General features: G+C 35.7%; 1 protein-coding gene across 3 annotated transcripts in view; it reads right to left on the minus strand.

Moving 5' to 3' along the window:
• Positions 1 to 22,048, minus strand: part of Mcf2 (MCF.2 cell line derived transforming sequence) — an 81,113-nt gene that overhangs the window by 13,017 nt on the left and 46,048 nt on the right. For all 3 annotated transcript variants that reach the window (XM_060374491.1, XM_060374489.1, XM_060374490.1), the window contains 7 exons: positions 17,859 to 17,925; positions 15,788 to 15,903; positions 15,444 to 15,513; positions 13,255 to 13,347; positions 5,743 to 5,835; positions 4,648 to 4,773; positions 2,978 to 3,199 (listed from right to left, as the gene is read on the minus strand). In XM_060374491.1, the coding sequence (XP_060230474.1) occupies positions 2,978 to 3,199; positions 4,648 to 4,773; positions 5,743 to 5,835; positions 13,255 to 13,347; positions 15,444 to 15,513; positions 15,788 to 15,903; positions 17,859 to 17,925 (787 nt within the window). The remainder of the gene's footprint in view (positions 1 to 2,977; positions 3,200 to 4,647; positions 4,774 to 5,742; positions 5,836 to 13,254; positions 13,348 to 15,443; positions 15,514 to 15,787; positions 15,904 to 17,858; positions 17,926 to 22,048) is intronic.

The following is a 22,048-nucleotide window of genomic DNA, read 5'->3' on the forward strand; positions in this document are numbered from 1 at the left end:
TTTTCGACCGTAAAATTGGGAAAGCATGTATTTTATAGAGTTGATATAGGGATAGAGTTATTGAACAGCAAGTTCCTATCATGTAAGTTTTTGTGGGGTTGTGTGCATTTGTGTATGTGTGTTCACTTGTATATGGGTACACGTGTATATGTACCTGTGTGGGGGCCAGATCTATTTCACAATAGCTCTCCAATTTATTTACTGATGCAAGGTCTCTTGCTGAACCCAGGGCTCACCTGACTCAGCTAGTCTAACTAGCCAGATGACTCTGGAGATTCCCTAGAGCTGAGATTACAAGCGGCAGCCACCCCACCCAGCATTTTACTTGGCTGCAAGTGATCTGAATCCCAATCACTTGAATGACAAGCTCTTTACCCTTCTCCCAAGTTCATAATGAGCTTTCAGCCTATGGCTTTGCTTCCTATCCTTTCTCGTATTTGACTTGCAACTGTTTTACTATTTTCCATTGCTAATATATCAGCACATCGTTATTGATTAAATACATTTGGAGGTTGCCCTGAAAAATCGAACCATTTTATCTGACACAAAGTTAGCACTATCTGCATAAGTGATAAATAAATCAACAATTGTTGATGATAAGCAAGCACATTATCTGCTAGATCTGAAGAAGCCATATCTCTTTATTTGATTATGTGTGACCTGACATATGGTTTTCTATGGGTGCTAAGTGTTTGCATTACAGTACATAGTCATTAGGAAGACAGGAGAAGGCTGTATAATTTGAGTTTGATGTGATGTAGTCAAGACAAAAATCCATTTCAGGAGTCAGAAGTTGTTCAGCTATGTTCAGTGGCGCAGTGACCAGTCATGACAGACTCTCACAAGTAAGCAAGAGAAAGCAAGCATAATGAGAGCTAAGAAATAGTTTAACTTCCATATTTCTTAGTCTACAGAATAGCCATTTTTCCAGGAATCTTCATCTAAAATTTTTCAAGTATCACCGACTAATTCTTTTCTATTAAAGATACTATTATATCAGAGAACCTAAGAAAAATCAGACAGATTTTCTTCTTTTAAATTTCAAGTAGTATTTATTTTCTGTATCTGGTAAATCACTAAGCCCTTATTTCTGCCTTCCATTGAAAGGTTTCCTGCATCAATTCTTCCTTCTGTTTCCATGGTAACTATTGTAATCCTTCTGGCCTCATTACCTCATCGGTCCTTCTTTACTTTAATGTACTTCAGAAACACTCTGTTGATATGCCTATCATTGTTTCAAATTTAAAATAGAATAGAAAGTCAATACAAATAAGAAATTCTGCATTAGGTAGTCACTAGGTCACCCCACAAACAGAATGTGAATCAAATTGGTTTATGTCAAACATGCCTACAAAGGTGAAATACCTTTTTCAAAAACTGCATATGTAGATGGAAAGATCTAAAACCTGTCAGAAAAAAAATTCTATGTCTTGGTTGCCAGCGGATGTTTATTAAAGTCATAAATAACGCAGATATGTAAAATTAGAGATAGATTATAAAAGTAACTGTGTACTTGTGATGAAGCTGTGAAGCTACTGTGGATTCAGATTTGAATAGAAAATGAATAATGGGTGGTGCTGGGAGGCAGGGTGACCCTGGGTAGGAATTTTGTCAGATGTAGCTAGAGACAGCTGACCAGTATAAGGAAAATAAAAATCTTGGCCCACTTATCAAGTGGCATCCTTATACTAAGTTCTTAAGCCCATGACAAGTCCATCAATATAAGAACAACTAAATTTTCATCAACTCTCAACTATACTGAGAAAGGCAACTATGAAAGAAAACATTCATTGAAAATGACTAAAAGGAAAAATGTCTAAAATAGTAGTAACTGGAGAATTGAAGGCAAAAATCTTCTATCTTCCAATTATTCTATAAACAAATTTGTTGTTTTTACAATTTAAACATGAAAGATAAATTTTATTACATTTAAAATAACCAAATTTATCAATTATAACTTTATGTGATTGGAAGTATTACTGGGCTGCTAAATGACTTTCACAAACAACAGTGTCCTAATTTTAACACAAGACTAAGGTCAAGAAACAAAGTTATTTGGGTTCTAGAGAGAACAAAATAATTTAAAAGAATAGTAGAGAATATATATGGAACCATTCCAGCTGTAAGTAGATACCCAGAAAGAATGAGACTAAGGAATGGAGGAAGGAAAAAGAAAGGAAGGTGGGAATATTGAAAGCACAATAGTTCTCGATTTTGAAACAGGAGGGAGAAGGGGGAAACCCCCTTTCCTCTTTGTTCTCCTATAACAAAGGCTTTAACAAGAAGAAGGATATTATCCAGTAACATTGTAGGAGTGCTTATAGGTGAGCCAGTTCACTGGAGTGCACCTTGGACAATGTTGAAGACTACAGGGATGGGGAAGTTGAATTAAAGTTCTGCACATGGGCCCAACCCCTTGTCCTGATTTCAGACTCCCAAAACCCACGTAAAGCTAGATTTGGTGGTACTTGCTTACAATTCTAGTATTCCCACTTCAGGAAAGGCGATAAAGACAGGTGAGTTCTAGAAGCTCTCCAGCCAGCTAGACTGGCATACGTAGCAGTGAACAATAGAACGAAAACCTTGCTTCAAACAAGATGGAAGGTAAGAACTAACACTTGAGGTGTCCTAAGCTATCCAAAGTAGCACCGTAGGATACATGTGCATGTACTAACACATGCATTGTTTTGTTTTGTTTTCTTTCCTAATTCTTTTGTTTGTTTGTTTTCAAGACAAGGTTTCTCTTTGTGTAGCTCTGGCTGTCCTGGAACACACTCTGTAGACCATGATTTCCTAAACTCAAAGAGATCTGCCTGCCTCTGGTTCCTGAATGCTGGAATTAAAGGCATATGCTCCCACCACCCAGCTTAAAATTCTTTTTAAACAGTATAAAATCCATTCATTAAAGTGAAAAAGATGTATTGAAGGTGGAATACATATAAAACAATATGGTATTACACAACATGGGTTTTCTTACGTTTAGGCAGTGCTTAAAACTGTATGATGGGTATCTATAAGCACTTTCTCCAGATTCAACACGCCTCTTACAAAACATAACAGCTTTTTCATACAAGAAAAGATGTCTCTGCATGGGTTTGAATCTTGCAAAATCCTTCATTTTTGTAGCACCTTTCCGGTGTCCCAGCCAAACACTGAATGCACCTTGCAAAACCATCTTGCCCAGCTCATTCAGATTTCCCTAGAATAAAAATATCAAAGCCAGTTTGTAGATGGAAGAGCTATAGTCATGTATCAGACATTAACATCTTAGTGTTTATCTTGACTTAAGCACACTTTGCCTGCTTTTTTTTTTTTTTTCCAAATCATAACATAAGACTTTATTGCTGAGGACCCATCACATTTTTGCCACAGGCAATGGATAAATCAATCTGGCACTGACCCTGTATGTTTACCCTTTACAAGCTAATCTTCATAGTACTAGAAAGTACTATGCAGGCTTCTAGAGGGATAGTCAGTTGGCATTAACCAGCTGTGAAATATGTAAGCTACAATAATGATAAGGATGTCAGAATATGCCAATCGATATAATAATGGCATTATGTTAGGGTATAATCAACTGTTTTCTTACCCTCCCCTCTACTTTCTTCTATTGAAAAAAATATTTTTTTTCACACAATATAATCTAGTTGCCGTTATTGCTCTCCAAACTCCTCCTGAATCCTCCCTATCTTTCCTGCCATCTGGATCACACCCTTTCTGTCTCTCTTTAAAAAAATCAAACAGACATAATCTAAGGAACAATAATAAAACAAAACAAGATAAAAACACAACCATAGAAACTGGAATAGGACAAAACAGAAGAAAAAGAGCCAAAGAAAAATCACAAAAAAAAACACATATAGACTCAAAGACATACACAAAATTCACAATCCCATAAAAACAAAAGCCACATAATACATACAGAAAGAACCTGTGAAAGAAAATTAACTCTCTTACAAAACATTATGAGACAAAGAACCTCCATAAATGCCATTTGAGTTATTTTTGTGTTGCCGATCTACTGCTGGGTACTGGGCCTGCCCTTAAGAGTAGTTTTTAAAGCACGTTCACTGCACTGTAACTTTTTACTTTAAAATATGCAATGTCTCACATATAGTTTAAATTGCTGTGAGGCTGTAGCATAAAAGAACCTTCCTTTTCTTTGGCTTCATGGCATTTCCCATGTAGAGCTATTTCAATTGGAGCAATGCTCATATCTTTTCCTCATTCTTGATTAGTACATGATATATTACTACTCCAAGGTTCCCCTCTGGATGGAGCTGACCTGGGAAAAGGTGGCAAGCCCCAAAGATTTGGCCCTTTTATTCATATCTACTCAAGACTAGAGCAAACAGCAATTCTGAGACATTATGTCTGCTTAGATGACCCAAGCATTTATTCAAACAAAATCTCCTAAGTGCCAGACTTGAAGACAGGCTGCTACAGATCAGGAAAATGCCATAAAATTCCATTTGACTGCTGATCTGCAGCCAATTCTCCACTTAGTATTATCAGGACTAATGCTTATATTTTTATTCCCATTTGTCTGCCTCGTATATGATATTTCTCAATTGAATCCAAGAAATAAAAAAGAGATTCTGACAAGCTTGCACCCTAAAATTCCAACAGTCACTAAAATTTACTTACAATATAGCCATCGATTGCAATCTGATGCATGGAGTCATTCACTGACTTCAGTAAGTCCAGCATTGTATCAAGTGCCTCCTTTAACTTACTCGTTCCTTCTCCTTCTTTGCTGTACTTTAAGAGCTCCTGTAATTAGAAGTCAAGAATTAAACTCAATATTAATCACATATTAAAACTGTTGGAAATGAATAATTTGAAGTTAATATGTTTTCGAGCAGTAATCCAGAGGTATTGTCATTTTTAGAGTTATTTCTTTCATATTGTCTGTCATATTAACATTATATTTAATAACAATGTCAAAATTAGGGAAGAAGTAGAATAATGACTAAAGAGTATAAAACAAAGGGCATTCAATGCTTTTAGAGCTAACAAAATAAAAAAAAAAAAACATCAGAGATTCATTTTTAAGCAATTTCATGAGTTTTCCCCCTCTACATATAATAATTTGTCAATTGTGATACATATAGTTAAAAGAAGCTATGCTGTATTTATACATAATATAGAATTTACTAATCCTTTCTTATTAAAATAAGGGAGTGCCATTTGCATTTTTCATTGAAAAGGACAATAGAAAATATAATGTCAAAATGAATAAGTATATATTTAGATCTTAATACAAAAAAAATATTTCAGAAAACATTATGCTTAAATATATATAAAACTGGTACGGAGGATCAAGAGCTAACACTCCATACACTCACAACTTAATCACCTTGTGACTATCATTTGTACAACATCATGAAAGAGCACACTGCAAACATTTTACAGTTAAATCTGGCCATTGCTCTCTTGCTAGTGCTTCCTAGTCAACCACTTCCTTTTAAATGATTACCAGATCTGATTAAAAAAAAAAAACAGTTAAGAGTAGGGGTTAGAGAGATGGCTCATTGATTAAAAGCACTGACTACTCTTGTAGAGGACCTGGTTTCTATTCTCAGTACCCACATGGTGACTCAGAACAGTCGATAACACTGATGTCCTCTTCTGGCCTCCATGGGTACCAGGCATGCTACACATACATACATGCAGGAAAACACTCATACACATAAAATAATTTTTAAAGTAAAGATACAAGCAAATGCCTCATGTAATTACCTTTAAAAGCAACTGGTACTTAGTGATTCGTTGAACTGGTTTGAGCAAATAGGAATCAAGACCAAGTCGATGTTTTAATTTTCTTTGACATTCCTATCATTAAAAGATAATGATCAGCTTGGTACAGTGGCACATGCCTTTAAACTTAGCATGCTGGAGGCAGAGGCAGGCAGATCTCTATGAGGTAACGATCAATAAATGTTAAATTAAGGAATGTAGAGGGGACACAGGAATCAAACAAAATATGTATGAAAATTTCAGATAACCAGGATTAACTTCTCAGCATCCGTACAGTGACTCATTAGAGTTCAACCATAACTCTAATTCCAACGAATCCAGTTCTCTCTTTTGACTTCCACGGGCAACAGAAACACATATGGTGTAGAGATATAATGTGTGTACATGTGCATGTGTGTGCTGGCAATATACATACACAGAACAAAAAATAAATATTTAAATAATTTTAATAAATAAAAATAAAAAGCCATGTACCTTTGAAAAGTGAAGTGTCAAGAATTCACTGATTACAATCCAGAGATGAATTTTTTTGTTTTTGTTTTTGTTTTTGTTTTTACTTTTTTCAAGACAGGGTTTCTCTGTGTAGTCTTGGCTGTCCTGGACTCACTTTGTAGACCAGGCTCGCTTTGAACTCACCGAGATTCGCCTGCCTCTGACTACCCTAGGGACTCCATGCCTGGCTCAATTTTATATCTTAAGGAACATGAATCAGAAAAATCACTGCTGCATATAGTACAAAAATTAAGAGAAACAAATACCTGGAAAACTGTTATGAATACTGCTTTAAAAACTGATAGCACATGCCTACAATCCCAGTATCAAGAAGAACAGGAAGGTGCCAGCCAGAGCTACATAATAGAGAGGCCTTATCTCAAAAAAGAAAGGAAAGGAAGAGGAAGAAACAAAGGAGGAAGGGAGGGAAGGAAGGTAAGAAAAAAGGAAGGAAGTACTTGGAAGGTAGAAAATTGCAGTGTTTCAAATACTACATATATTCACATTGGTATAAACTGCATAAAATTTGAAAATGCAAAAAATGACAGTAGGTTAGAATGATTAAAACATTCTTCACTGTGTCCACGAAAATTAACAAAAGACCAGACCCACAGGCAAAGGCCCAGAAAAGAAATAGGTTGTGCTAAATATAAATCTAACTGGGTATGAGAACAGAGTATTTTTAAGATCACAAGAAAAATACAATATTCATCAACTGGTGCTGCATTTCATTCAGTAATTGGCTTGCTGCTGCTATAAATATGGGGGTCATGACATTGAGTCCTGGGAACAGTGTAGGGTCCATAGTTAGGAGAAGCTGAGGGTAGTTAGGGTGAATGCGCATATGGGAAGTGCATAACACAAATGGACTGGGAGAAAGATATACCTGAATAAGATAGAGGGCCTTTCATTGGATATGAATAGCATTCAACATATAATTCAAATAAGAATAATCAACACATAAAGATGATAGACTGATACATGCATTTGATCTCCTTCATAAAAATGCAACTAGAATATTAAAACATTTTTTTCTCAAGACAAAAAGAAAATAATTGAGAAGAGAGGAAATGTTTGTAAAACTTAAAAACAAATTCACACGATATCTAATTATAAGAGAGAAAAAAGTAAAAAACATCTCACTTTCATGTTACAGAAAGCCCACTTTCCCATTTCAAAAAGATACCCAGTATCCTGAAAAGATAAAAGTTCAAAGTAGTTATGAAATAAATACTAACGGGTATTTGGTGAGGATGTGGAACAATCAGAACTCCTACACTATTGGTAGTAATAGAAACTGCAGTCAATATGGAAAACTGTCTAATAGCTAGCTATTAAACATAACCAAGCATGGTGGCTTACACATTGAAGCCCTTCAGGTAGCAAGAGCAGATGTGTCTCTGTAAGTTCAAGAATGAGCTGGTCTATATAGTGCATCCCAGGCTAGCTAGGAGTATACAGTAAGATCTTGTTCAACATTAAACATAGAGTTGCCATAGGTAACTCCTAGGTATATGGTTATCATTGAGTTACTCCTAGGTATATAAACAAAAGAAAAAAGAAAAAAAATGACATTTTTTTAACACTGATAGAGATGACTCAGTGGCTCAGAGTACTGACTGTTCTTCTAAAGGACCTGAGTTAGATTCCTAGCTCCCACATAGTGGTTTACAACAGTCCCAACAAATACAAAACCCTCTTATGTCCTCTGAGGATGCTACATGCACATGGTATACAAACAAACATGTAGGAAAAACACACATATATGGTAAAATAACAAAATTACTTAAAATGTTTGTAATAGCTATGGTAAACAAAAGATAGAAACAAGCCAAAAGTCTGTCAACTAATGATCATATTAATCAAATATGATCTAACAACTCAGAAAAATATTGAGACAGAAAAATAATAAAGTATTGTTATGTGCAATTGCATGACGTTCAAAAAATACTATGTTAAGTAAGACGTTCTCAATCTGTGAGTCATGACCCCTTTGGGCTTACATATCAGATATCCTACATATCAGATATTTATGTAATGATTCATAACAGTAGCAAAATTACATTTATGAAGTAGCAACAAAATAATTTTATAGTTGGAAGTCACCACAAAATGAGGAACTCTATTAAAGGGTCACAGCATTAGGAAGGTTAAGATCCACTGTGTTAAGAAAAAGAAACCACGTAATAATACCATATAATGTATGTTTTTGCTTATATGGAATGCTCAGAATAGGTAAATCTACAAAAACAGAACTCAGATTAACAGCTGAAATGAACAATTGGAGAAAATCAGTGTAAGAGGTGACTATTAAAAGGTACAAGGTAGTATAAATATCTCCTTTTCTTTTTTTGGCTTGATCAATTAATTGGTTGTTATTATTTGTCTGTTTTCAAAGGCAGGATTTCACTATGAAGCTCAAACTCAAGACCCTTCTTCCTCAGGATTGTCAGCGCTGGACTAACAAGTGTGCTAGGACTGACTTTAGGGTGGAGATTTTTAATGGTAAAAGTGTTCTTAAATTGATTGTGTTGATAATCATAGAATCTGATGAATACAGTTAAACTACTGAATTGTATACTTTAAAGCAGTGGTTCTCAAACTATGGCTGATGACCCCACTGGACTTGAATGACCCTTTCACAGGGGTACCCTAAGACCATCAGAAAATACAGACATTTACATTGTGATTAATAACAGTAGCAAAATTACATATTATGAGATCACCACAATATGATGACCTGTATTAAAGGGCTACAGCATTAGGAAGGTTGAGAAACCCTGTTTTAAAGGGATGAATTTTGTAACATTTTATTTATATTATAATAAATCTATTACCAAAACCAAAATTATACAGACATTAAAATTTAAAATAAAAAAATTAAAAGCTGTAATAAGCACAACTCAGTCATACACACACCAAACAGAAAAGTAAATCAGAGGGCCTTTTCGACTAAGGGATATTAAGGTTCAACTTTAAGATCAGATTATCATACTGAAAACAAGGAGTTGAAGAGCTATCTATCTAACAACTTTGAGACTCACATCCTTTTTCCTTAAGCAAAATAGCCGCCAATTATGTTTATATTTAACAGCAGTCTGGATGATGTAAGCAACTGGAGAGAAAGTACCTAAAGATACATGTAGTAAGAATGTCACCCTCACTCTCACCCATCACCCCGTCTCTCACTAACATACCAAAGGAAACAACCTGATACAAATAATCCAAGACCAAGAACCTTGCTCAATAAACCCAGAAATGCACAAGAAACTTTCAGTCCAATTTCAGATGCTTCTCCTTAACGTAATCAAACAGACAATTAACAGGCATTTATTTCTTCATTAGCATTATGAAGAAATGAAGAAAAAGAATAGAAAAGCAAATTGAATGCAGTTGGAAATATGCAGAGAGAAGAAAACTTCTTTAAAATGAAAGTCTATTATCTTCATATAGACAAATGAAAAAATTTGAAACAAAAATCAGAATTCCATTAAAAGTTATTTGGAGAGTACAGAAAATTTTTAACTGGCACAGCTACTGTGGAAATCAGGATGGAAGTTCCTCAAATAACTAGGACAATAGCTCAGTTGATAATATATTTGCTTTACAAGCATGCAGACCTGAGTTAGATACCCCAGAACCTGCATTTAAAACAAAGATACAATAGGCAGTGGCTGTGCACATCTTTAATCCCAGCAAGCATGATGCAGAGACAAGCAGATTCCTGAGTTTGAGGCCAGCCTAGTCTACAGAGTGAGTTCCGGGACACCTAGGGCTACACAGGGAACCCTCATCTTGAAAAAAACAAAATGAGAAAGAAAGAAGAAAGAAAATAAGAAAAAGAAAGAAAGAAGGAAGGAAGGAGAAAGAAAGAAAGAAAGAAAGAAAGAAAGAAAGAAAGAAAGAAAGAAAGAAAGAAAGAAAGAAAGAAAGAAAGAGAGAGAGAGAGATAGAGAGAGAGAAAAGGAAAGAGTAAAAGAAAAGAAAACAACAATACAGATGTGCATGGTGGCTCCAGCACTTATACACTTACTATCCCAACACTGGGGAGAAGGAGCTATAGGCAGATCTCTGACATTTGGTTGCCAGTTAGCCTACCTCCTACTTAGCTTGTCCCAAACTAATGAGAGACTCTGTCTCAAAAAACAAAGGAATAACATTAAAGCTTGATCTCTGTGTGGAACTTCTTAGCATGTGACAATTTAGAAAGCTAAGTAACACTTCTTGTTTTTATGTTTATTTTTGCCCAACTTTTAAATACAATATATTTATGGAAATAGATCACCTGTTGCTTAATTTTTAGGAATTTATTTGAATTATGGTTGCATTACTTAGATAATCATAAAAATTTACTAATAAGCTGAGGCAGGTTTGTTATTTTTTCAAGTTACTAGAAATGTTTGTGCAGATAAAAAGAATTTTCTTCAATACCATTGCCAATTACTAAAAATATAGTGACAAGGAAAACAAGAGTTAGCATGATGTATCTTGTTTGAACATGTATAATATTAATATATGTTATTCACAAATGTTAATATAAATTATACACACACATATATGTGTATCATGAAAAGATTGGTAAAAAGATAGTAATTTGTTGAGATTTCATCATGTGATGCCTTTGGTACTCTGACCGGCAATTGCTTATTATTTTGATTCTTGAATATTAGTGAATTTCTGTGGGCTGGAGATGTGTCTCCATTTTTCTACATAGTTGTCTGTGCCTTAACTGTTTCTGACATGTTTAGCACTTTTTCTTTGAGTCATCTGAGAACTGTGTCAGTATGTTCTTTCTGTTCACTAATGAAAATGTCAAAAATCAAGCTTGAAAGTATTAAGTTAAAGTGATCCAATCAGAAAAAAAAAATTTGATCTCTGGCCTCAACACCACAGTCACACATGTGCATGTGTACTCATGCCTGCATGTGCACACATACGTACACAGGTATCTGCAAATATATGAACATATGCATGCATACATATTTTTAAAAATTAAAACTAGAACTACCATATGACCCAGCTATACCACTCCTAGGACTCTAAATCAGCATGCTAGATACTTGCACATCTATATCTGCATCACCATTCACAGCAGCCAAGATATGCAACAAGCCTAGATTCTCTTCAACAGATGAATAGACATTAGAGTATACAGTGGAGTCTTATTGGGTCATAATGCACATAAAACTAGGTCATTTTCAGGAAATGTTAAGTAAAATAAGCCAGACTCAAAAGAAATATATAATCCAGAATACATACAGAGAGAGAGAGAGAGAGAGAGAGAGAGAGAGGTATCATTTATATATAAAAGAAGGGGGACTACTTGAAAAGAGGAAGGGAACTAGGGAGATTAGTATAGGAACAAGAAAGGGTACTAAGAGATGACTATGGTCAATACACATGATCCACTTAAATTCATGTTATAAAATCCATCACCTTATACAATAAGTATTATGCCAATAAAATTTTAGGTTAAAACATGACAGATGTAAACCCCTCAATTAGGAAGAATAGCAGATAATTCCTGAGAGCAAAACAGGGCGACAAAAAGCTTGGGAAACAGAAAAAAAGGATAACTATAGGACTGGTCCAGGATTCCAACATCAGTACAACAGAAATTCCAGGAAAAGAAAAATGAAGAAATTAGGTCTGGATGTTCCAGTTTCAGAGTGATCAACAAGGGCCAAGGTAAAGCCTAGGGTAAGAATGTTTGCCTAGTCTATAAATGGCCCTAGATTTTACACCTTTACCACAAAATTAAAAAAAAAAACAATACACAAATACCAAGATAATGCATGAGAATAAAAATAAAGCCAATAAACAAACTCTAAGTCTTAGGTTCCATATATTTCAGAGTAACATCCTACGTCATAATTCTTTACTTTTCTGAGAATAATTATTTTTTAGTTAAAATTTTATACTTGGCCAACTTTACAAGCAAAGCATTAGAGCACAATAAAGACATTTGCTCATACAAGTTCTCAAAAATGTATCCCCTAACATACACACGTTCTAAATAAACTATTAGATTTCTTCTACCAAATAGAGAGCAAAACAACAAGGACATGAAGCTGGAGCGATGGCTCAGCAGTTTACAGTACTTGTTGCTTTTACATAGGACATGGGTTCAGTTCTCAGCATCCACATAGTGAGATACAACCATCTAAACTCCAGTTCCATGGGCTCCATTACCCTATTCTGATTCCCATAGGCACCAGGTATGCACGTAGTACACATGCTTACATGCAGACAAAACACACATACACATAAAATTAAACAATTTGTTTCTTATAAGACTTCACATGTAGACAGGAGGACAGAGCATTGAGAAGTACCTCCAAATGATATATACCAAGATCCTAAGATGAAAGCTGTAAGAAGGTCAGAAACTCTAGAAGGTATTTCTTTAGGATGAAATTTAAAGACAATTAATGCATGTAAATATATAGAGAACACATTTTTTATGCTTCCTAAAATTAGAAAAGATCGAGGTATGAAAAAAGCAAAGCATATTGAAAATTAACTGAGCAAAAAGAAAATTGTAGTAAAAACACAAGGGAAGAAAAAGCCACCAAATTTTACTATATGAGTCATCTGCACAGAGAAATTCCAGTCTTAATAATTGAGTTAAATATAACCAATTGATGTAACAAAAATATACTGGAAGCTTTGGAGAAAAATAATTTTATGTGGATATGGTCATGGGACAGAGGATGAAACAGTAAAAGAGATCTAAATCTTCATTTTCTCAATCAGGAAGGAAAAAGACAAGCATGTTTTTGGAGATAGGCAAATATCAGAAGTAGCTAAAAGTGGTTGCCTCTGAGGAACAGCAAATATATATTTATATGCATAAGTGTCCTTATGTACTTAGGTTGAGAGCAAAATTCCTGCTTCACTTACATACATATACAATTTAGCCAAATCAGAAAATGAAATTGCTAATGAGAAATATTCCAATATCTTCCCAAAGCAATTATTCAATACTTAAATAATTCATACCTGGAAAAAGGCACATTCTGAATACTTCCTCCAAATTAACTCTGACCTGGGTTTATTCTGACAGTACTTGGCATAAATCTGAAAATCATCCTTCTGTAATGAAGCACAAATGCAAATATATTACCAATTTATAAATACGAATTTTTGCTCACAAAAAGGTTTCAAGAGAGTGTGTACCCAACCATGGTAGTGAATGTGACATAAAAGGACCTGATTTGTGTTCAAGGACAGCACACCCTTTGGGCCAGAAAGCAGGCTACATAATTCTACAAGCAGTTTCAGAATCCTGCATACCAAACTTGGCAGTTGAGCAAGAAAAGCCTTATCTTTTTAAACTATGTATTATCATGATCTAATAAGCACTAAAAATGAGTTTTCTGTACTATTAGTCTGCTGGATGTCTAAATAAAGGAGCTTGAAGCTAATTTCTTAGTTAGTTGTAGCCCTTGGTTCATCACTGGGACGTTATCACGTTTCAGCACATGGCTGCACAATTTGCTCTTCCTTGGATCATCTTACCTTTATCATCTATTGGTCTATCTCCTACTCCCACTTTAACTTTCATCTCATGAAGTCCATCTGTATAGCCAATGTTTATACCCTCAAGCTATGGACAATGACCTTCAATTGAGCCCTATAGTACATTTTGTATACCTCTAATGAGTATAACTCATCCTATACATGACGTAGGGTTTCTGATTCTCTGCCTAAATGCTCTTTATCTTGGTGTCCATATTGCTCAGCACAGTGCTTAGTAGACAGAAAATATTAAGTAGATGAGAATTAAGTGGACATATTATCAAGAAGTATTTATCAAACCAGTACTGCCACTACTTTTTGACAAGAACTCTGCCAACTTTGACAGGTACAAAAATACACAAGATACAAGACCTTCTTATCAGGTTGGAAAATAATTTGTGTACACATGTAAAGGTTCACAGTAAATATAAAATCTCCTATGAATAGCAAAGCATTGGATAGTTTTAAAAATGGAATCTCACTAAGTAGTCCAGGATGACCTGAGACTCACAATCCTGATTCCGTCTGCTGTGTGCATGTACCACCATGTCTTGGAGAGTAGTGCAGTGTTTAAGAATTAGACTTCAAAAGATGTTGAACCAACTGCTAATTTAAAATGGTGGAAATGAATTTGTCCATAGTTAATATGTTTTAAGTATAGAACATGCTGATAAATCTAAGTTCTTTCTTAGTCCTATTTTCTTCTCATTCCTCATTTTTCTCAGACTTATCTCTTCAACACTTTCTGAGCTAAGAAAATTATTCTAAAATTTCAACAATCTCTTCTGTCCAATCCCAACTTGGAAGGGGTTAGTCTTTCAGGAAGGGGAGAAACTAAATAACTAAATGAACTGTAAAAAAAAAAAATTTTATGGCTACATAAGAGTCTCTGCCTGGCTCTTTGACCTCCCCACCCCCCAAGGGAGGAGCAGTCCTGCTAGGCCACAGAGGAGGACTTTTCAGCCAGTCCTGAAGATACCTAATAAAACAGGGTCAGATGAAAGGGGAGGAGGTCCCCCCTATCAGTGGACTTGGATAGGGGCAAAGAGGAGATGAAGGAGGGAGGGTGAGATTGGAAGGAAATGAGGGAGCTGGGATACAGAGTTAATAAAATGTAACTAATAAAAGAAAGAAAGAAAGAAAGAAAGAGAGAGAGAGAGAGAGAGAGAGAGAGAGAGAGAGAGAGAGAGAGAGAAAGAAAGAAAGAAAGAAAGAAAGAAAGAAAGAAAGAAAGAAAGAGAAAAAAAAGAATATGTAGACAAGATCAGGCCGGAAAAAAAAAAAAAAAAAAAAAAAAAGAGTCTCTGCCTTATTATGCCTTTTTTTTAAAGGCATCTTTTATTCTGACTTTAACCAAGTTCAGAGTGATTATATTAATACGCTCTCATCTCTTGCATTTTCATAGGTAGGGTGGTCTATTGGATTCCATTGATACTACCTGGGTAACTGAAACATTTAATACCATAGAAGACAAATATTCCTTAAATATCCCTTACATCATTTTTCCAACAAAACAGTTTTACCTTAAGTGCTTACTGGAATTGATGTGTCTTTTCCAAAGACATTAAAGGGAAAGGGGAGCATACCTTGTCTCCAAGTCTGCTTTATACAGAAAATACTTTTGGGGTTGCCAATATTTATACAATTTGAAAGCAACTAATCAGACTAACCCTTTCCAGGAAGCAAGGTCCCACTCTTTCTGGAGCATTAGAGCAATCTTCCAGGCTGCTCATGAAAATGCTGAAAAATTTTCAGAGAAAAAAGTTAATTATTACATATAATAATAAACCAGTCAGTAGCTCTACTTTCCCCATTTTCTGAGACAGGGTCTCTTTATGTAGCCCTGGCTGGCCTGGAACTCATTCTGGATACCAGGCTAGCCTGGAATTCACTCTGGATATCCAACTCTTTCTGCCTCCCAAGTGCTGAGATTAAAGGTGTGAGCCACCACCACCCAGCAATAACTCTTTTAAAAAATAAAATCACCAAAAAATTCAATTTGGCAATTACATACTTGTTATGGAATTCATATATTTCTGCCATATTTCCAAAGAGAACATCCTTTTTATTTCTCAGGAGAGGTGGCATAAGATCAAACATCTGCGGATTGTCCATCTCAGATCTGTAGCCCTATTAAAAATAGGTCAGTTTTTGCATTTTTAATATTTATATTAATGCTTGTTTGGGCCACTGACAGTATAAGAACAGTAGAATATACAGATTTGTGGGTACAGTAGTTTGCACTTGAACATTTAGATCCCTTAGTTATCAGTTATCTGTTGCTTTTTTTTTTTTTCAGGTACAAGCTTATGGATGACTCATTTCAAAAGACTGTCCCTCTAGTCTCTCTATTATCTCTTTTTTCTGCTCTCTCTCTTTCTCCTTCTTTCTTTTTTCTCTTTTCTTAGAGCAGAGTCAATCCCAGTCTTTTATTGTTAAATCATCTCATTATACATTTTTTCTACATGATCAAAACCCCTTTTTTCTTTCCCCAAAATATTGGATTTTCCCCCAAAGACCCACAAATGAGAATAAACAGAATACAGCAATCTGTACTCTACATACATGGTACAGTGATTGTACCCAAGACCTCACAAAACAAAATATACCAAGCTGTACTCTACATACATGGAACAGTGATTACATTGCAAGCAATAATAATAATAATAATAATAATAAACCCAGTGATTTAATCAGACAAACCTTCACATCATAAGTCATCTACGCAAAATCTTGTGATTACAATAAGTGGCATAAGAACAAAGAAGCTCTAAACAAACTGGACTATTCTTAAATCTTAGCTGCTGTTTGTGGCAGAGCAAGTTCCTTCTGAGATCTTTCTAAACATCTTTTGAAATAGGAGTGATATTCAGAGTGTCTCTAGCCCCTTCTTAATAAACTATACAAGGCCCATGTAATCTCCTTATTCTGTCCCAAGGAATCATGTCTATGTGACCAAGTCTTTCTAGAAAAGGAATTTAGTATGAATCCAGAAATTTCTCTAGCATCTAATTCCTTTCTGACTGCAACAATCTGGGGGTTGGGTGTGGAAACTCAAATAATTCCTGATATGGTTTGATATCCATGAGCTGACTAAGGTTTTTCAGGAAACACTCAACACAAAGGCCTCTATAGATTCAACCTCTACAGATAATTCAGTGTTCACTGCCTTTATAGCCAAGAAGAATACTTCGTCCATACTGGTTGTTTCTGAGCCATTTCCCTATCTCCATCATTCTGACTTCAAGAAAAGAAAAATTATTTTTCTAGTTAAAAGGCCCTAACAGATTTTTTAAATTTTTTTCTTTATTATTATTATTATTTATTATAATTTATTGACTTTGTATCCTGGCTGTAGCCCCTTACCTCATCTCCTCCTAGACCTATCCTCCCTCCCTCTTCTTCCCCTATGCCCCTTCCCTATTCCACTGATAGGGGAGGTCCTTCTCTCCTACTATCTGACTCTAGCCTATCAGGTCTCATCAGAACTGGCTGCATTGTCTTCCTCTGTGACATAGTTAAGCCACCTTCTCTATCTGTGGCATTCTTTCAAATGCAGGATAAGGAAGTCAAGGCTTCCACTGTACAGTCAGAATAGAAAGTAGTACTTTTGCCTTCAAGGCTTTTATTGTAGTGTTGGAAACCAAACAGAAACCAACTATGAAAAATTATAGAACAGAATATAAAGTTCTTCTTAAATTGAAAGTAAGTGCTTAGATCTCTTTACAGACCAAATTAGTATCATGGCATTTGTGTCAAATGAGTATTTTTATCCCACCCTCAGTTCTTTCCATCTCAACCTCTAAGTAGCAGCCCGGGAATAATTATAGCAATGCACCATGTCACTAAGAGAACAGCTTCACTTTTCTGTAAGAAATTCTGAATCACGTATCCCCACTACTGAGAGGCAATGTAAATGTAATCACTTAAATAATATATAGTCTCAAATAACAGCAAATACCCACTGATACCATGGGACAACAATTGACACAGACAAAAACACAAAACTGCTTAGAATACATTCTAATGAAAGTAGCCAGGGACTGGTAAGAAAAATGGAGAAAAAAAAAAATTGCTATACTTACCAACAGAACAGTAAACAGCTCTCGAACATATGCCCTCTCTGACTCTATCAGCTCATTCACGACATGGCTGCAATGAACAGACCATACTTATCAGTTAATGTCCTACTCTCATATCACATTAGAATAATCTAAAGCAGTGGGTTGTGACCACCTGGGGGTCACATATCAGCTATGTTGTATATCAAATATTTACATTATTATTCTTATTTATAATCTTTAAGACTAGTCAAGTGCAGTAGTGAGAAGTGGAGAAAGTGTAAATCAGGAATTCAATCTGTAACTGAATGTGAACAATTAATTGAGATAACTCACTACCTTCAGACCAGCCTACATTATAATTCTTTTTTAAATGTTTTTATTATTATAATTTCTTCACATTGTATCCCAGCTGTAGCTATCTCCCTCATACCCTCCTAATCCCACCCTCAATCCCTCTTCTCCTCCCATGCCCCTCGCCAAGTCAAACAATAGAAGAGGTCCTCCTCCCCTTCCAGCTGACACTAGCCTACCAAGTCTCATCAGAACTAGATGCATTGTCTTCCTCTGTGGCCTGGTAAGGCTGCTCCCCCATCAGGGGGAGGTGATGAAGAGCCAGCCAATGAGTTCATGTCAGAGACAGTCCCTGTTCCCCTTACTAGGGTACCAATTTGGAGGCTGAGCTGCCAAGGGCTACATCTGAGAAGGGGTCTAGGTTATCTCCATGCATGGTCCTTGGTTGGAGTATCAGTCTCAGAAAAGACCCCTTTGCCCAGATTTTTTGGTTCTGTTGTTCTCCTTGAGGCACTCCTGTCCCCTCCAGGTCTTTCTATCTCCCGCTTCTTTCATAAGAGTCCATGTACTCTGCCCAAAGTTTGGCTATGAGTCTCAGCATCTGCTTTGATACACTGCTGGGTAGAATCTTCCAGAAGCCCTCTATGGTAGGCTCCTGTCCTGTTTCCTGTTTTCTCCTTCTTCCAATGTCCATCCCGTTTGCCTTTCTGAGTGAGGATTGATCATCTTACCCAGGGTCCTCCTTCTTTACCTTCTTTAGGAGTATAGACTAGAGTGTGTTTATCCTATATTATATGACTGCATTTCACTTATAAGTGAGTATATACCATATGTGTCTTTCTGCTTCTGGGTTACCTCACTCAGGATGATCTTTCTCTTTCCCACCATTTGCCTACAAATTTCATGATTTCCTTGTTTTTAATTGCTAAGTACTATTCCCTTGTATAAATGTACCACAATTTCTGTATCCATTACTCCATGGAGGGATATCTGGGTTGTTTCTAGATTCTGGTTATTATGAATAAAGCTGCTATGAACATGGTTAAGCAAATGTCCTTATTATATACTTGTCCATATTTTCGATATATGCCTAGGAGTGAAATAGCTGGATCTTGAGGAAGCACTATTCTTAATTTTCTGAGAAAGCTCCGGATTGATTTCCAAAGAGGCTATAAAAGTTTACATTCCCACCAGCAATGGAGGAGGGTTCCCTTTCTCCACATCCTCTCCAGCATGTATTATCACTTGAGATTTTTATCTTAGCCATTCTGATGGGTGTAAGATGAAACCTCAGTGTCATTTTGATTTGCATCTCTCTGATGACTAAAGACTCTGAACTTTTATTTATTTATTTTTAAACTTTTACTCTGAGCTTTCTTTAAGTGTTTCTCTGCCATTCAATATTCTTCTATTGAGAATTCTCTGTTTAGCTCTGTACCCCATTTTTAATTGGATTAATTGATTTGTTGGTGTTCAACTTTTTGTTCTTTGTTTCAGATATTTAGTCCTCTGTCAGATATAGGGTTGGTAAAGATCCTTTTCCATTCTGTAGGATGTCATTGTGTTCTGATGACAGTGTCCTTTGGTTTACAGAAGTTGATGAGGTCCCATTTATTGATTATTGGTCTTAGAGCCTGTGTTGTTGGTGTTCTGTTCAGGAAGTTGTCTCCGTGCCAATGAGTTCAAGGCTCTTCCCTCACTTTTTCTTCTAACACATAGTGTGTCTGGTTTTATGTTGAAGTCTTTGATCCACTTAGACTTTAGTTTTGTGCAGGGTAATAAGTGTGGATGTATTTGCATTTTTCTACATATAGATATCCAGTGAGATCAGCACCATTTGTTGAAGATGTTGTCTTTTTTCCAGAGTATGGTTTTGATTCTTTGTCAAAAATCAGGTGTCCATAGGTATGTGGATTTATTTCTGGGTCTTCTATTTGGTTCCATTGATCCACTAGTCTGTTTCTATGTCAGTACCATGCCATTTTTATTACTATTGCTCTGTAGTACAGCTTGAGCTCAGGGATGGAGATACCTCCAGACGATCTGATGTACAAGATTGTTTTAGCAATTCTGGGTTTCTCGTTTTTCCATGTAAAATTGAGATTTGTTCTTTCAAGTTCTGTAAAGAATTGCGTTGGTACTTTGATGGGAATTGCATGAAATCTGTAGATTGCTTTTGGCATGATGGCCATTTTCACTATATTAATCTTACTGATCCATGAGCATGGGAGATCTTTCTATTTTCTGATATCTTCACCTATTTCTTTCTTCAGAGACTTGAAGTTTTTTTCAAACAGGTCTTTCACTTGCTTGGTTAGAGTCACACCAAGGTACTTTATATTATTTTGTGGCTATTGTGAAGGGTGTTGTTTCCCTAATTTCTTTCTCAGCCCTTTTGTCTCTTATATAAAGAGGGGTGACTATCTTGTATAGTTAATTTTGTATCTAGCCACTTTGTTGAAGGTGTTTATCAGCTGAAGGAGTTCTCTGATTGAATTTTGGGGGTCACTCATGTATACTATCATATCATCTGCAAATAGTGATACTTTGACTTCTTCCTTTCTGATTTATATCCCCTTAATCTCCTTTAGTTGTCTTATTGCTCTAGCTAGGATTTCAAGTACTATGTTGAAGACAGAGTGGGCAGCCTTTCCTAGTCCCTGATTTCAGTGGTATTGATTGAAGTTTCACTCCATTTAGTTTGATGTTGGCTATAGGCTTGCTGTATATTGTCCTTACTAGGTTTAGGTATGTGCCTTGTATTCCTGATCTCTCTTGAGACTTTAAACATGAATGTGTGTTGGATTTTTTTTCACATGCTTTTTCATCATCTAAAAAGATGATCATGTGGTTTTTCTCCTTCAGTTTGTTTATATGGTGGATTACATTGATGGATTTCCATATATTGCATCACCCCTGCATGCCTGGGATGAAGCCTGCTTGGTCATGGTGGATGATATCATGATGTGTTCTTGGATTTGGCTTGCAATATTTTATTGAGTATTTTTACATTAATGTTCATAAGAGAGATAGGTCAGTTCTCTTTTTTGTTGTATCTTTGTGAGATTTATGTATCAAGGTAACTGTGGCCTCATAGAACGAGTTTGGTAATTTTTCTATTTTGTGGAATAGTTTGAAGGGTATTGGCATTAGCTCTTCTTTGAAAGACTGGTAGAATTCTGTGTTGAACCCATCTGGCCCTGGGCTTTTTTTGGAAGGAAGACTTTTGATGACAGCTTTGATTTTCATGGGGGATATAGGACTATTTAATCTATTTACCTGATCTTGATTTAATTTTGGTAAATTGAATCTATCAATGAAATTGTCCATTTCATTTAGATTTTCAAATTTTGTGGCATATAGACTTTTGTAGTAAGCCTTAATGAATGTTTGAATTTCCTCAGTGTCTGTTGTTATGTTCCCGTTTTCCTTTCTGATTTTGCTGATTTGGATAGTTTCTCTCTGCTTTAGTTTGGCTAACGGTTTGTCTATGTTGTTGATTTTCTCAAAGAACCAGATCTTGGTCTCATTGATTCTTTGAATTATTTTCCTTTTTTCTAATTTATTTAGTTCAGCTATGAGTTTGATTATTTACAATCATCTATTCCTCTTGGGTGTGTATGCTTCCTTTTTTCCTAGGGCTTTAGATATGCAGTTGTTTGTATGAGATGTCCCAAATTTCTTTCTGAAGGCACTTAGTGCCATGAAGTTTTAGCACTGCTTTCATTGTGTCCCATAAGTTTGGATAAGTTGTGCCTTTATTTTAATTGAATCTTAGGAGGTCTCTAATTTCTTTTTTTGTTTCTTCCCTGGCCCAGCTGTCATTGAGTGAGAGTTGTATATTTTCCATGTGTATGTAGGCTTTTTGTTATTTCTGTTGTTGTTGAGGTCTAGTTTTAGGCCATGGCTGTCTGATAGGA

The sequence above is a fragment of the Meriones unguiculatus genome, chromosome X (genome assembly GCF_030254825.1).
Source record: "Meriones unguiculatus strain TT.TT164.6M chromosome X, Bangor_MerUng_6.1, whole genome shotgun sequence".
Lineage (NCBI taxonomy): Eukaryota > Metazoa > Chordata > Mammalia > Rodentia > Muridae > Meriones > Meriones unguiculatus.